General features: G+C 33.6%; 1 protein-coding gene across 1 annotated transcript; it reads right to left on the bottom strand.

Annotated features, from left to right (window-relative positions):
• Positions 1–17,702: 17,702 nt before the first annotated feature.
• Positions 17,703–18,134, bottom strand: LOC145122454 (uncharacterized). Its single transcript, XM_079058058.1, has 2 exons — positions 17,945–18,134; positions 17,703–17,854 (listed from the first exon to the last, which is right to left on the bottom strand). Exons 1-2 carry the CDS (start codon positions 18,132–18,134, stop codon positions 17,703–17,705), a joined length of 342 nt encoding a protein of 113 aa, XP_078914184.1.
• Between the last annotated feature and the right edge of the window lie 247 nt (positions 18,135–18,381).

Consider the following 18,381-nt stretch of genomic DNA (forward strand, 5'->3'; position numbering starts at 1 on the left):
AAGGTCACTCAATCCCTATTGGAAAACAAATCCAAGGATGGAAAGTCGACATATTCTGGGAGAGTTGGGTGTCGAAGTCTTGAGGAAGTTGGCTGTTGACTGGGTTCTTCAGTCACTCCCTGAGTCATATAGTGAGTTTTAAAGGACTACTATGTGATAGACCACGACTTGACCCTTATTGATCTTACCTATTTGCTTGTTGCTGCTGAATCAGAAATGATTTGGCGCACTGGTAAAGAAAAGTTGATTGGAAGATTTACTTCCCGAAGCCATTTGTTTCTATTGCCATTTGAAGGGACATTAGAAGCGAAGCTGCCCTGACTACCTGAGAGATCTACGAGATGGTAAAGTCAAAATGTTTGACTCTACTTCAGATAAGTCCACTATCTAACTCTATTAAGTTCCTAATGATTGATTCTTAATAGATGATGTGAAAAGATTGAATTTTGATGTATTGTAGAATCAAAGGAAGATTAAATGAATAGTATGCAGAGTCTAATCGCGAAGAAATGAATTTCGATTGCATGGTTCGGTGATCAGATTTATGAGCTGCTGCTTAAAGAGTTATGATAAATTGCTTAGGAATAGATAACAACATAGTTTTCACTTGTATTTGCATTGTAAGCACAAGTTTTCCGTAGTTTTATAAATAAAGAAAAAAAATTTGTTTTTATCTTATTTTAAAAGTATCCTTACAATGACATTTGTGAACAATTGTTGCTTATGTGTTTCCATTGATGGCAATATTGGAAAGTGGATTTGATTCTTTCATTTGTGGTAGTGTCAAAATTTACCAAATAAGGAAAGATTCTCATCACCTAAGTTTCAATTGGATAGAAACTTGGAATCATGCAACTTGTATTGTATGATGAATGAGAATTTTCATCTTTGGAAAATTAAGACTAATTCCTTGTTCACATGAAGATGTGAGTCAAGTGAAGGACTGGGAGAGCTGGTGCACTTGGTTGTGTGCTGGTTAGGTCCACCAAAAAGATCGATAAGACTATTCGTCATGATTTACTAAAGTTTAGTAAATATGGTTATACTTACAAGTTTAAGTATAATTCTGAATCATTGGAAGGGTTTCAATGTATAGTAGCAAGAATAAGAAGAATCAAATTAGGCAGAAAGATAAAAGTTTCTTCAATCTGAAAAGATGGGAGAGTACTTTAGTATCATGTTTTATGATTATCTTAATGATTATGGAAAACCATATCGCAATTGATCCTCTAAGGACATCTTAGTGAATTTTATGGCTAAGAAGAGGAATCGTGAATTGTTGGAATGGTTAAATCAAATAGATGAATCATACTTCGTTCCAAAATCAAGTCTTAGAGTTGTACTCCAAGATTGTAACTTGAGTGACATAATCTTAAGAAAGGTTCATAACACTTATCAAATGTAGAGTAAAATATTTCTTACTATTGTACATTTGAAATTGGTAAGATGTGCTGTTTTGGATAAAACAAAGACCAACTAAGACCAATTTTTAGAAGTGTTAGTCTTGATAAGGAACCGCACCATCTCTTGAATATTTGTTTTTCAAGTAGCGTTCCTTGACAAAATGAATCTTATATGTCAAGAGGTCAGTGGGAGTCTGAAGATTTTTGAATAGTTTCAAGTACTAATCAAGAATAAAACTGTTAGTTAACACTAGCACACGACTTGAGGTTTATAACCTATCGTGTTGACATATTCTTGTTTCTGTACCCATTCCAATCAAAGTTGAATATGCAGGAGAGTTCTATGAGTTCTCATTCGTTTGCATAAGGCAAAGCACCTTAATCAACGGAATGTACATAGATCTGTAAGGGTGAGATGCTAAACAAATTGGAAGACATGGTAGGTCCTTGTGCTACCAGATGGCAAGAAACTAAGATTAAACAAGTTCAGTCTATATTAGTTTGATTTTGCCATAAACCTTATCTTGGGATAATTGTGATAGTTGCATTCTCAAATTCGTTTATGAAATAGTTTGAACATTCGGGACTTATTAGGTTAAGTTCTGAAAAGTTCAAACACACACTTGTGCTATTTAATCTAAAAGGTGTATGGGCTTGAGAAGTCTGGTATAGACTTATCAAAGCACTGAGTATCAGAAATCTGAAATTTGGTAAGAAAGTCAATAAGTATTGATTTCTAGAAGTCCAGCTGATTTCTGGGTACATTTCAAAGCTAGTAGGAGCATAAGTGTTATGCTGGTAAAGATATAATTATCATGTTAGTGCGAGCATGATTATTATGGTAAGTGTTGCAAGTTAGCAATGTTAATTATAGAAAACAAAAATTTCAATTTGGAAAGATGCAAGGTTTGAAAAGTTGTGTTGCTATAATTAAGGGAGAGGAAATTATACTTCATTCCAATTCTAAAAGCTTAGATTAAGATTTTATTCAAATTTAGTCAAGTATATATATGAATGCTATGTTGGAATGGTTCAACATAAGGATATTCTATATATGGAAATGTTAATTGCGTTCTCAAATTCGATTATGATTATGGCATCCCTCTTCGTAGTTCGAATTGTGAGAACATGGCAAATAGAAACATAATAGCAAAAGACTGGTCAAGGATCATGTCTTTATGTGAGACATTATGAATCGTATCCCATATGCTTCTGGTATAGGATCGACTGCATATTCTATAATATTTATGTGTTATGAATTTTCCAAATGCCTAGGCATTAAGAGGGAAGAAGGAGCAGAACTGGATATGACTAAAATGGTTAAGTAATTGTCGAGGACAATCTGAGGTTTACCAAATATTGGTTGCTTATGGACAGTTGGAATTATAAGTTTTGGAAGGTCCATATTGTCAGGTTCTGAGAAGAGGTGACTCTTGTTCAGAAGTTCTAGTCATATGGAATTATGGAAATGTTCCATAAGTGGAAGTTAATCGCAAAATCTGTGTAAGATTAGAAACCTTAATGCAAGAAGGATTTTCAAAGGAATGTACTTTGAATATGAGACTTCTCTTCCATGTAATTGGTTCAATAACCAATGTCCAAAGGGAATACTTTGTAAAGTTACTGGCATAGTGTTGTGACTTTGTGCATTGACATTTCGAAAGGATTATTGCATTTAAGTTTAGAATCAAACAAATTATAGTAAAAGGAAAGAATTTGGTATTCTTACACTTACTATGAGGATTTGGAATTGTGAAATGAGCATCATTGAAATGTTTTCAATTGATCTATTTCATAAAGAAAGGATCATAGATAAAAATAGTGTGCATGCTTGGAGCATGAGATAACTATTGTTTTAATTCAAGTATAAAGTTGATAATTCGAAACATTATACAATGAAAAATGAGTAATCAATATGGCGATTAAATAAGATGTGTTTTATTTACACTCAAAAGTTTTGGGGCCATATAGGATTAAGTATTATTCTTGTGTTTCACTTTGCATGTTTGACTTTCCGAATAATAAGATTGTTCAAATTATCCAGAGTCCATTAAACTTTGGAAGTATGTATGAATCAAGACTGTCATGAGTTGGCTTGTAGATGTCTAAGGTGTTAGACATCGCAAAAGTCTGCTACACCATTCATGAGTGCTTGTGAAATAAGATTTAAGCATTGGATCAACCCGCACTTACCTGAATCACTTCATGGAATTTGTGACGAATGATTGTGAGATGATAATATCATATAGTCTTTAAACGAAGATATATAAGTTGTTGACTACGAATTGGTTGTGCATTGATGATACGAAAACGCATCAGTAACTTGATGTTATAAAACATATCGTTGAGCATGATTTAACGAATAGTTAGTACACGCATATAATGTCGAAGTTTATATGTTCCTTTTATCCCAAGAGGATTAAAAGCGATATCTTGGGCCCCTCGATGATTTTGTTTTGACCTATGTACCGGGCCCGGTCAGAACTAAATTGATGTGTTCAATTATGTTCTATGTCAAACTAATCGGAAATCGGGAAACAAACTGTTGGACAACAAGTATGACATTATTCGATGTATTTGTCCGGCTGATATCTTGTTGAACAGAGAATATATGATCACTTATCTAAGGATAGTCACTGACTAGGTCAAAGTTCGACAACAGCTTTTGAAAGCTTACGATTTCTAATCGGTTCTTGAAGTCGTACTTGCAGTTATAGTTATTAGAATTATCCAAGTGAGGGACTGTTGGATTTGGTGTCTAAGCCCATAACTATAACTGGTATGTACTTAACCTGATAGTAGCATGGTCCTTTTGGGTTGCCTTCACCAATGCAATTTGATAGGATGGACTTTTGAGAATAAGGTTATTGGTGATTTATTAATATATTATAAGTATAATATATTAATTGAGAAATCATATTATTTAATTAGTATTGGTCAAGAATTAATTTGGAATTAATTTAGTGATCAAAAGAGACTAATTAAATATAAGGGGTTGATTATGTAAATCAATCATTCTTGTAGTGTGGGCCAATGATCCATTAGGATGGGCTAAATAGTTCATGGATAGTCCATGGAGCTTTAACCCATGGAGCCTAAGGAATATGGAAGGTCATGGAGCTTTAGGGTTTCATGGATGAAACCCTAACCTTTGTAACACTATATAAAGACCCCTCTAGAGCCAAAATCATTGCCTAATGCATTCTTAGAGAGTGAGGAACGAAATTGTGTATGAAAACTTATTCTCTCAAGCCTCCTCTTGCATATGCTGTTTGTGACACATTAGAGGCATCACACTTGAGGTTCTAAAGCTTTCAAAGGCCAAGAACTACAAGTCCTAATAAGAGGTAAGTCATCTAATTAGTTGAATTGTTCAAATTGTCATATTATATGCTAGTTGTAGGCTTGAAGCTTTGGAAACAATATTGCATGTATAATCCGAGAAAACATAGATCCAAAGCTTTTAGGGTTATATGTGCACCATAGGATGTTGTAGTATACAAAACCCAACAGTCGTGGCCAAGCATTTTCCACGTCATGGTTCAACCAAAGCATATCATAAAGAAACTGACCACTACATGGTGGTCATGCCTTGAGCACGTCGTGGTCATCCCTGATCCAGTAACTCTAAGAAGACTTAATCCATTAAGTCTAAGCTTCCAACACTTAGATCTAATTGAACATAATGTCTTAATGGATAAAGTTTCCAACTTTGTCCATTAATAAAACCCAAACAAGCAAGATCTAAAACCCTAGATCATAATATGTCAAAAACACACTTTTCTTCATCCATGGAGTAAAGAGAGCTCTTGCATGCACTCTGTACTCCACCAAACGACAAGATCTAATCCCAAACATCAATCAAAAGATCAAAAGTTCTCCAAACTCTATGGAACAAGCCTCAAATAGGACCAAAACTCATTAAAATGGACCAAAACACTAAATACATGTAGATCCAATGATGAAATGTAATAAAGCTTGGAACTTTATGACTTACAAAGGTCTAGAAGGTAGATGTAATTTGAGATATTCAACTGCCAAGCTTTAAGGATCAATATTGCATGAAAGCATCACTCCAAAACCACCAAAACACCCCAAATATGGATGAGAGGAGAGGGGAGAGGCTTAAACTATGATGAGGGAGGCTAGGGTTGCTCCTAAGGAGTTTTATATCTGATGGAGGCTGATAAAATGCCCTAAAACATGAATCCTTACATTTAAATACTTTGAAAACCCTAAAAAATCATGGGATTGGGCCTGCCGAACTTCGGCTCTGTGGAAAACAGTTCTCCACTCTGTGGTGATTACCACATCGTGGAGACCTACTCTCCACTCCGTGGAGACGAGTTTTCACCCAAATCCATTCTAGCTTCAAACGATCATAACTTCTTTGTTTTAACTCCATTTTTGGTGATCTTTATATTCACACGAAGGTATTGACGAGCCCCACAATTATATCTAACTAATCTTAACTAAAAACATACCAAACTAAAATCATTAATTCATGCAAGAAGTCCAAAATATCACCTTTGCCATTTTACCCTTTGATTCAAAGCACAATTTGAGGGATTTAATCACTTAACCAACATTATTAATATATGATAGGGTGTAAACTCTATTCCCTTGAAGCCCAAGATATTTACTCGATCAAATTATGGCATGTTATCTCGAAATTAGAAACATCATGGAAACTAGGTGTTATAGCTACAAAGAAGTTTTGGAAAGTGACAAGTATATCTTGTAAAGACATGGTACCTTTGTTGCATTTGGTTAAGTATGAAATGGTATGATTAGAATTAATCTTAATTATCCTTCTTATGATAATTCTGTTTGTATGACTTACCTAGTACTAGCAATAACTTAAATAAACCTGATTTATTGCATGTTAGACCAAGACATGTTCATTATAAAAGATTAAAATATATGTCTAGAATGAGTTTTATACCTGCTTTTGACATGTATAATGAAAAACATAAAACTTGCATGTTAACTAAGATCACAAGTTAACCTTTTAAGGATGTTAACAGAGAGAGAAAAGTGTTGGAACATATCAATAGTGATTTATGTGATTTTCATGCAACATCTTCTCTAGGAGATAAAAAGCATGTCATTACTTTTATTGATGATCCATATTGATATTGTTATGTCTATTTGTTATTTAAAAGATGGAGCTCTTGATAAATTCAAAATTTATAGAAACAAGTAGAGCTAAATAAAAATGATTTGATAAAAGGTTTGCGTACTGACAGAGGTGGTGAGTATTATGATTCAGTTTATTTCATGGTGTGGCTGAAAGGAAGAATAAGACATTAAAGGAAATGGTTAATTCCATGTTATCCTATTGTTGTCTGAGTGAGGGATTTTAGGGTGAGGCTATGTTGGCGTGAGGCTATGATAACTGCCTGTTATATCTTTAATAGAGATTTGGTATAAAAATGTACCAAATTTGGTATAAAAATGTACCAAATTTGAGTGATCTTAAATTTTAGGGTTGTAGAATAGTCGTAAGGATAACTGAACCCAAAAGGAAAACCTTGGGTGAGAAAGGTATAGATTGTACCTTCATTGGGCATGATGAGCATTCCAAAGCATATAGATTCTATGTTATAGAATCTAATGGCTTTGTGTCTGTGAACACTGTTATATAATCAAGAGATACTATCTTTGATGAAGAGAAATTTACATCTATAGCTAGACCAAGGGACATGGTTCAATAATCTTCCACCAAGAACACAACTCAAGCTAAAGATGTTTCTGGTGGTAGAAGTTTTGTACATGTACCATCTGAACCAAGGAAAAACACTAGAGCTAGAAAAGCTAAATCTTTTGGATCTAGTTATCAACTTTATTTAGTTGAAGGAACATGGGATGAGACTGTGTATTAACATCAATAATGTTTTATTATTGAGGAAGACCCAAATAATATTGGTGAAGAAATGGCTTCTAGGGGTTTTGCTTTCTGGAAAGAAGCAATCTAGGATGAGATTGATTCTATGTTATAGAATCTAATTACTTTGTGTCTGTGAACACTGGTATAGAATCAAGAGATACTATCATTGATGAAGAAAAATTTACATCTATAGCTAGACCAAGGGACATGGTTCAATCATCTTCCACCATTAACATAACTCAACATAAAGATGTTTCTGGTGGTACAAGTTTTGTACATGTACCATTTGAACCAAGGAAAAACACTAGAGCTAGAAAAAGCTAAATCTTTTGGATCTAGTTATCAACTTTATTTAGTTGAAGGAACATGGGATGAAACTGTGTCTTAACATCATTATTGTTTTATTATTGAGGAAGACCCAAAGAATATTGGTGAAGAAATGGCTGCTAGGGGTGTTGCTTTCTGGAAAGAAGTAATCTAGGATGAGATTGACTCTATCATGAATAATGATACTTGGTTATTGGCTTATTTTCCTCCTAGATGCTAAACATTAGGATGTAAATGAATCCTCAAAATAAAGATGAAAGTGGATGGCACCATATATAAGTACAAAGCCAGATTGGTTATCCAAGGCTTAAGGCAAAAAGAAGGTATTGAATTATTTGATCCGTATGCTCCTTTTGCTAGGATTCACACTATTATATTGCTTAAGCTATTGCAGCTATACACAATCTTATAATTCACCAAATGGATGTGAAAACAACATTATTGAGTGGTGAATTGGATGAGGAGATTTCCATAAAAAAAACCTGAAGGGTTTGTGATGCATGGAAATGAAAACAAGGTGTGCAAGTTGAAAAAAATAAAACGTTCTCAAACAAGCACCAAAACTATGGCATTAAAAGTTTGATGATGTGGTGTTGTCTAATGGTTTTGGATTAAACCAAGCTAACAAGTGTGTATATAGAAAATTCGATACTTCTGGTAAAGGAGTTATAATTTGTATATATATATATATATATATATATATATATATATATATATATATATATATAAATATATATATATATATATATATATATATATATTATATATATATATATATATATATATATATATATATATATATATATATATATATATATATATATATATGGATGAGGTGTTGATTTTTTGTCCATATATAGGTCAACTTGATAAAACCAAGATATTTTTATCATTTAGTTTTGATACGAAAGACGTGGAGGAGGCTGAGGTGATTCTTGGTATAATAATTAAATAGGGAAACAATGGAATTTCAATTACTCAATCTTATTTTATTAAGAAGATATTAAAAAAGTTTAACTTTGAAAATCATTCTCCACTTAGGACTCCTATAGATCGTAATATTAAGCTTCTATGTAATACGGGATCTCCAATGTCTTAATGTGAATACTCAAGAGCTATTGGATGTCTTATGTATGTCATGATTAGCGCTAGGCCAGATATAACATATGTTGTAGGAAAGCTTAGTAGGTATACTAGCAATCCTAGTTCACATCATTGGCATGCTTTAAATAGAGTACTCAAGTTCTTGAAATGGACCATGGATTATGGTTTGAAATGCATTGTATTTCCTTCTGTCATAAAAGGTTATTTAGATGCCATCTATATTACTAATTTAGATGATCACTCTTTTACAAGTGGTTGGGTATTCCTTCTTGGAGCAGGTGCCATTTCTTGGGCATCCAAGAAACATACTTGTATTACTAACTCAACCATGTAGTCTGAATTTGTGGCATGGGCTACTACTGGTAAAGAAGTTGAGTGGCTAAGGAATTTGATATATGAAACTCCATTATGGCCTAAACTTATATTTACCATTTCTATCATGTGTGATAGTGTTTCTACCTTGGTTAAGATTTATAGTCAGGTGTATAATGGTAAGTCTAGACACATAGGTGTTAGAAATAGCATGATTCATGAGTTTGTGATAACTCAATTTAATTTAGTCAAGCTTCTAACTAAAGGGTTAGCTAGAGATCTTGTGCACAAGGTGGCTGTGGGGATGGGTTTAAAATCCACTTAAAATCATTCATATTAAGATATCCATCTCCCATATAATGTAATGTTATATGAGGAACTCAATGTGAAAAGCTTCGTATTCAAATATTGAAACATGTTATTAACATCATGCCAAGGTGTGTGTTTAGAACTACAAGTAAAGGAGGTTGAAATTTTATTTCTTAATAGTTCTTTTGAAAAATTGCATTTGTATATGCAAGAATCAAAGGACTACCTATATAAGCATGAAGTTTAGTCACTTCAAGAAGTTTGAGACTTAGCTTTGATATGCTTATTAAAGGATAAGAATCATGCGAGTAAAATATAATGTCAAATTAGAACTTATGAGAATGTAAATTGCCGTGAATATTATCTTTATGTATTCACTAAGAATAGAAAGTGTTCAATCCTTACTGACACCATGATATTCATCTATTTGGAATAAGTAATATACTAATGTGAAATTCAATCGTCGCGACATTTCATTTATGCATCAGTATGTTGTTTGTTATGTTTTTACTTTAAGTTAATCAAGACTACACTTAAATGCGGTAGGTTTGTTGGTGCTTTGTATTACTAATTTCATTTAAGTGTAAAGAGATTAGATTGTTAACCAACGTGATATTGATAAATATTAAATAAGTAAGGATGTTGCGGAGTGCACACTTGTTTGAGTTTGTCTTGATTCAAAGTATACTGTTATTTTGGGGCGAAGCCTCTAAACAATGGTGGTTCGGGGGCATCACCACTGGTAGCGGGTCCAAGGGGTGGCAACCCTTGGCGAGGTCCAAGGGGCAGAGCCCCTGGCTGGGATCGACCTGATAATTTTGATTCTGATGTTGACCGTGACATGGAACCAATTTAACTGATGGTTATATGGCAGTTTGTAACTACGAATATGATAGTTTATTTATAGTTTTCGGACAGGGAGTTATGCTGGGTTTTTGGTCATTTGAATATGGTACATACAAGAGATAACATTCATCATTCTTTGTTCTTGATCTCATACTAAGTTTTATCTGATTAGAGATTTCAAGTGTACCATTGGAGTGATTTAGTCTGAAAGTGTAATTCACGACTCTTAGTAATCCAAGAACTCTTAACCCTGATTTTCTAACATGTTGATGAAATGAAGCAATGTCATTGTCAACAACGAGTCACAATTAGTTGCTCGACTTAAAAAAATTGGATAAATTTCATTTAATAGTCATTGTTTTAAACGACGTGGAATCACAAGGATCAGTATTATTATTTCTGCCACCACCATCTTTACAATCTGAAGTCGAAAGCTTAGACGCTAGACAATTCCACATGTTTCATAACACTATTTTAGGACTTCATTTCCAACTTTAAACATTTTCAAGGCATCTTTTTTACATTAGAGATACAATTGCGTACATCGGAGGCTAAGGACATGAGAATTGAGATAATCAGTGGTTAAATGTATGTCACATGTATTGATTACCATGTTTGATGATATGAGAGCATTCGTGTCTTCAATGGACATGATTGAAGTTGCATGTTTACTAAGTACAACATTATAGGGCGAGTTACATTGATTGACAATTCCTTCAACTTAATTTAAAGTTTACCCATCCTATTTTATCGTTACTATGATGTTGATTTGGTGGAAAATACTTCAATGATTTAAATGTTTAATGGACTTATATTTTTCCCATAAAGTTTATATATATATATATATATATATATATATATATATATATATATATATATGTATATGTGTGTGTGTGTGTACACACACACAAACACGTAACCTTGATGATATTGTACCTTTTTAGTGTATTAACTGTAAACATGGTTTTAAAAATATTGAAGTTGAATAATAGTTCATTACGAGAAAACATTATTTTATCATTTAAATAAAATGTAGGATAATAACATGATGTTTGGTTATTTTCATTCCTACTTGAATAAAAATACATTTCTATGTCGGCTAAGTGGAACCTAGGGAAACAAACTAGCTTGATATTTTTCCATCAATGGTGGTTTTACGACCATCATTTGCTCATGTGCATTCCACTTGGAAGAATATGGCATGATATGAGCCACCTTCTTATATTCCTTTCGATATACATCAATAGTGAAGCATAACCATGGAAAAGTACTCAAGTCACTATAATTAACAAAGGTGTTACCAAGTGACTGCAAGGTAATCCATAATCCATCCCCTTTAGGGATGAAAGTGGGTCCCAAGCCGACCCGTGTGGACCCAGACATGAAAAACCTAGAAACCGATTAAAGGAATTTTATGGGACTGGAAATCGGACCAATATATAGGAATCGGTTCCAGTTCCTGAACCGGGTAAAGTGGGTCTAGAATCGGAAAACCCAGAAATGTTAAAGTGGTTAGGGTGGAACCTAGTAAAGTGGGTCTAAAACTGGAAAAATTGAAAACCCAGGAAAACTAGAATTTTTTGTCCATTACTTAGTGGGTTGAACTTTGAAAAATTCCATATTTGATATAACAACTTCTGAGGAATGTAATTCATTAATTATGAAACCAAAAATAACAAAACTATAGTCTAAAATCATGTATAAACTCTAAGATACATGCTGGAAAAAACTATGTCAATATGAATTCCAAAGAATGAAATATGCATGTTTTAAAAAATTTATAGAATACAAATTACAAAAACAAGTAGCTGAAAAGCAGAAAATTTCAGCTTTGATATCCGGACTTTGGAGGATTGTAAATTGATGTGTTAAAAAACAAAGTTGTAAAATTTATATCTTATCTACTCAACTTCGCTAAAAGACAATAGGCAGTGTACCTAGTCGTGCAATAGTAAATTAGAGTAAGTAAGATTCGAACACATGGAACTAAATTTTAATTAAGAAAACACTACTAATAATTAAACTAAAAGGATTAAACTTTGATAGGGGGGGGGGTATCTATTTTTTTAAGTTCAGAAAAACATAATTAAAGCAATCTACTAAAAACACTTTAAACTAAAACAAACAACTAGAAAATGAGTTTTAATCAATAATTAAAAGATACTTCCGTTTAGCTTCGAATCCTCCCTTTTCCTCTGGTTAATTTCAAGCAATAGATTATATATGTTGGTTACCAAATAAGATATTACTAGTTATCATGATTAGACTAATTAGTGTTTGTCAATTTATGAACGTTAACCCCAATGATCATGCGAGTTAAGTACACCAAATTGAGTTTAACATATATTTGGACTATGAATGAATAGATCTAGTAACTATCTATTTATGATCAATATAAACAATCAAGCACTTATTATGATGTAATAATACTCTCTAACACATTTAAGAAACTAACTTTACTACCTATTCTAGGATATGGTCAATCTCTAGCTCTAGAAATTTAATGATCATAAAAAACTAGGTAAACAAGTTCATGCAATCAATGGCCACTTAACAACACAAAACTTGAGGGCAATGCAATAAAATAGAAATTTTAATATGCTAGGATGCGATATACCAAACACAAGCTAAAACCGACTTGAATAATCCATAAAAGAAGAAATTAACACATAGTAGTAGGGTTTATCTAATCTAAACAAAATTAAATGGTTATTAGCCCATGGTTACAGAAGAAACACTCATTATCATAAAATAAACTAGGTTAAACATAGTAAATCTTGGCAAACCGGATGATTAATGATGAATCTTTACTTAAACCTATAACTCTTGTTCTCTAATCGAAATCAGGTCTCCAAGGGTTCTTAGTTGCTTTTGGTTGAATTAAACAACAACTATCTATGCATGCACTACGAAATATGACCCAAAAACTGATATTTATACTTTCCAAATTATAACTTGCACACCAGGGCCACACCATGGAAATCATTCCAGACGCGTATTCCTAAAGCTTCATTAATGTTCAGTCGAGAAGGTCCTAAAATCCATGTCGTGGGTCACGAGATGCCACACCGTGGGTTTCATCTTTTATGCATAATTATTCTCTTCTTTGTCTTGATGAAAGCATCCTCCTACAAGTTTTCAGCTTTGCTCTGTTTTAGTCCCTTTTCATGAGAATGTCCTTCTTTGGCTACAAAATAGAATTTGTGCTTTTATAAGTACCAAATATCTTTGTATTTAACCAAAATATAACTAAAATGTATTGAAATAATGCATAAATATAACTTAAAACAATATAATTCAAACTCACCAATATAACACAAAACAATCCAATTCAAACTCACCAATTACGTCTTACCCCAATGTATGTATTAGTGTCTAAGTACTTCCCAATCATAAATACTCACAATCCTCGTAAACACTTCCCACTTACTTTGAACAACATTCATTTTTGGCATTCCTACCACCTATTCCCTTTTATTTACCCCCTTTCATTTCAAAAGTTATTGCCAAATTCCATGTGACATGACTTTAAAAAGAAAAATACTATGTATTATAATTGTCCTAAAAATATAACTACACTTTATTACAACTTCATATTTTTGTGGAACTTTTTTTTTTTCAATTCATATCTTTTTTTTAATCTTTTCTCATAACTTCAAATTTCAACTTTCACATATAAACAAGCAAAAAATATTAAATGTATTTCTACTATACTATACTTCGTGACTTTTTTAGGAATTCATTAGGGTACTCGGAATTCCTTAGACCACTAATGGAACCAATGACTTTCGATGAAACCCATGTAACGATTTTCTTCCCATCCATCCAAACTCTTACAAATAAGTGCATAGATATAAATATCCCCGGGGGAAATACTCATCGAGTCTTAAAGGCCACAAATTGGTTCCACTCCTAAAGTGTTAATTATTTATTATATATAACTAGACACAAAATGCAGAATTAAATAGATAAACTTTGAAAAATAACTTGCATTTTTCAATAAAAACTTTATAATGCTTGAAATCCTTTTTCGACCCCCTACCCCACACCTATTACATACAATGCCCTCATTGTAGGCATAAAATTATAGAAAGCAGTTAGAAGTAAATAAAGGGAAGAAAAAGGAACAAACTCCCCATGGGTAATAGTGGCGAGATCGAATCTTATTGTTGTGGGAATAGCATTTACATATCAAAAATTTCTAGAAACTAGATTATGCTCCTCTTGAATGTGTCTGAAAAGTAAAACCAGGAACACCAACTTCTGAAATGTGGTGAAAAAGATTGCAAAACGTCGTAACGATCTGTTTTCACGAGGTAGGAAAGTGTCGACCATCTCGTGGCATCGAGTGTAAGCAATTCCGGAATAGCAATCAATGCAGTCACCATGACGTGGGAATCAACAATATGCCTCTGATTGTGATTAAGTAAAACGCCACAACGTGGCTGTAAGGTATCCACACCGTGGGAATCGAGCATATCAAAACTGAAAAATTTTAAAAATGTGTACGTGATGCTCCCATGTAAAATCTGCATAAGGCCCAGAATAAGCTCTTCGATTCATCAAATAGTGAAAAATATCTTACAAACTCGACCCGCATCCCACACTTATCAAAAGTCGTGGCTCTCAATTATAATCTTCAAAATTCTCTCACGATTTTTCTCCTGAAAATTAACCTATTTTCTGCACAACCAAAAATAAACCAAATTCCTAGTGTAAAGCAGGAAAACATCAATATCATTCGGTTACATATTCATAACAAAACACACCAAATCAAAAATAGAAATAGTCTAAAACATACAAACTACACGTAAAACATAAAAATTGAAAATAGAAGGATAAAATTTCAGTAGTCATCCTCCTCGTCACATGCCCCACTAGTGCAAGATCCAACATCACCAGCTGCCCACAACTCTTCCTATATTGGAATATATGGAAGTTGTTGTGGCATGCTAACCGGCCTCTTGATCTTTAAATGTGAAAACAACAAATCCATAGAATTTCCCAAGTAGTTCACTCCACCACAAAGATTATCCAAATACATCCCACCTCGACTTTGGAATGGGTCCACTGGAATTTCACCTTTTTATTGACCATGTTGTGGTAGGACTCATCCCAATACTCTTTTTTTTTTTGCATTTTCCATTGCTCTTGTGCTCTAACTTCCTCAACCATTCGAATTGAGTCATCCAATGGTATCATGTATTTCCCTCCTCAAATATTAACAATAATCCTAGCATCCTGAAATGAATGGGGATACAGTAAACGCCCCATTATTCTTGTAAGCATCCTAGCAAACAGGTTCTCCATGAAACCATAAGATCAGGCCAACCATGTAACCAAATACCCTCCATAAATTGGTGCTCCCCCTCTTCATTTTGCAGATTTCTTATAAAGGAAGAGTGTTATATGATATGGAATGTTGCAAACAATACCGGGTGTAAGAATACTCCAAAGGCAAAATTGATCAAGCTCATAAAACCTGTCACCCACCAAATATGAATTGTTCAGAAAAAATTGTGAAGTTTGGAGCAATAGTATCTGAATGATCATAGAGATTAAGTCTCCAAGCTAACTCTACTAAACTGCATTTGTGATTCTCCCCACCAAGTCTAAATGTCAAGTATTGCTTGTCATTCACATCTCTTTGAAAAATCAACAAAAGTGTGGAAAAGAACTCCAGACACAACTCCTTGTATATTGTCTCTTGAAGTTAAAATAAACGCCTTTAACCATCACAAGTAAAAGTAAAACCCATTCCTATAAAAAATCTTTTCAAATAAGGCTCTAATTGAGAAGCAAGTCCCACACTTGCAATCCAATCCCAATCAATAGTTGGAGGTGCGACAATCTCTCTATCATGCAACAAATCAAACCTAGATTTGTAATGTGCAAGTCTCTCAGGATTGTTATTGGAAGTCCATTTACACCATTCATGGAATTCTGGCTTAATTGAGTGTGCTTGGTTGAATCGGGGAAAAACTTCCTTCCTAGTGTGTTTCTGGTGTCTCATGTTCTACAAAACAAACAAACAAACAAACAAACACATCATACCACACATTTCAAAAAGAATAAGCATTTTTTTTCTAAATTGCCTAGTTTCCATGGCGTGGGAACAGCTCTTCCACGTCGTGGCTGATGAACAGATCGAAAATTAACTTTTTTACAATAGCTAAAATTTATCCAAATCATAATGGTTTTGTACCTATTTATTATATCGAACAATTAACATAACAATATGGACCTAAATGACCTCTACATCACTAATCCTTAGATCTTATAATCATGTTTCAAAGAATAATGAAAATTTGCAAAAATATAACTCAATCTGTAGGACTAATTTCAAAATTAGGAGGATTAAAATGATGATCAAATACCTTAGGTGAAGATTAATCACAAAATTTTGAGAAAAACGGAGTCTAATTTGATGAATTATGCTAATAATTATGAAGCATGGTGTGGGAAACAAGAAATGGGTGAAGTAAAAATAATTTGACCTTTTTAGGGTTGATAAAAACTTACCATCTGTAAAATTCCACATCATGACAATAGAATCACCATGCCGTAGGGTTTGTCCCAAACACGCAAAAATAGGCAAAAATTTGTTTCCATGATTTTGGGACAGCTTCCACACCGTTGGAACAAGAATTCCCCAAAATTTCAATTTTTTCAAATGCCAATTCACCAATCCCCCACAAATCAATAAAGTTAGGATTGACATAAGAAAATAAGATATCCTAGATATAATTAAAAGTAAAAACAAAAAGTAAACAAAAGATAATGAAAAGAAAATACAAACCAAACACGGGTTGCCACGCAGAAGCGCTTCTTTTGTAGGAATCATGAGTCGAACTCCTTCCCTCTCTACGTTGCTTTGGGTAGGACTTTAATATCCCTAAATCCCTTCATATCTAGTCCCTTCCTTTTGAACGTGGCTACCTTTCATTTGTAAGACTTCTATAATTTTTCTTTCTTTCTTGGGTTGGCATTCTCTTCGTGCTTGCGCTTTACTGCAATACTTGCTCCAAATTTCTTCTCTTTGTTCTTTTCAGGTTCCTTCATATTCCTATCTTCTTTCCAAAGTGTAGTATCATTGCTATCTCGCTCCCATGCTTCATCTTTAGTTATCTCCTGAACTTGCTCTTGAGGTTTCGTAAATGCAAAAACGTCAATAATCATAGGCATTGACGCTCTAGGTTTGGTACATTCCACCACTTCTTCTAGTTCGTCTCTTCCATGTAAAGGCTTTTCCCAACTTAGTAACTTTTCTTCCTTCTTATTTTATAACTCCATAAGCTCATATTCTTTTCATTTTTCTTGACCCACTTCATCAGCCGTATTCATACCTTCCTCTACTTCTTCCATAAAGAACACATCATTATCGGGTTCTAAGTTGATTTAATTTTCCTCGAACCCAAATATTATTTCTTCGTCTCCAATTCATAGAGTGAGTCTTGAATCAGGGATGTCTACGAAAGCATGCATAATGCTTAATAAAGGTCTTCCCAAGATTATGGGTAATTCCTCATCTTCATATCTACAACTACAAAGTCCACCGGGAATACAAATTTCCCAACTTTAACCAAAAAATCTTCATTAAACCCATGAGGGTATGTGATTAAATGATCTGCCATGTGAATAGCCATTATAGTCTTCTTTAATTCTGGTGAATACACCGTTTTGTATAAAGAATAAGGCATTAAATTTATACTAGTTCCCGAATCGGCCAAGGCATTCGTTTTCGTTTAATTGCCGAATTCACAAGGTAATGTCAAACGCTCTGGATCTTCCATCTTAATTGGAATACCTTCTCTCACAACGGCTGAGCATTGATCATTTGGGAATACTTTTGCTACCTTTTCAAGTTCCTTCCAGTTGCTAATTAAATCTTTGAGGAAATTTTTGTATTCACGCATCTTTGCAATTCCTTCAAGAAATGGCATATTAATGGAAAGTCCTTTCACTTGCTCTATGAAATTTGTGTGCTCTTTCTCCACTAGGTTATGTTAAACAATATATGGATATCTAAGAGGTGGCTGGTATGGTTTACGGGAGAAAATTCTAAAAAATCTTCCAGTTGCCACGCCATGGGAGCATCTCGTCACGTCGTGGGAGCAGAACATAACTTATTTTATGTTTTGTTTTTCTTCCTTCGGGCTGTCAGTTGGTCAACTTTTTGGTTGACTCCAT

The sequence above is a fragment of the Lactuca virosa genome, chromosome 6 (assembly GCF_052849685.1).
Source record: "Lactuca virosa cultivar CGN04683 chromosome 6, Lactuca_virosa_CGN04683_v6, whole genome shotgun sequence".
In the NCBI taxonomy this organism is placed as follows: domain Eukaryota; kingdom Viridiplantae; phylum Streptophyta; class Magnoliopsida; order Asterales; family Asteraceae; genus Lactuca; species Lactuca virosa.

Bases quoted from the DNA above. Each gene is read 5' to 3' on its own strand.
- LOC145122454 (XM_079058058.1), bottom strand. From the start codon at position 18,134: ATGCCATTTCTTGAAGGAATTGCAAAGATGCGTGAATACAAAAATTTC. The intron at 17,855-17,944 runs GCAATTAAACGA...TGTATTCACCAG, and splicing joins GACATTACCTTGTGAATTCG to AATTAAAGAAGACTATAATG.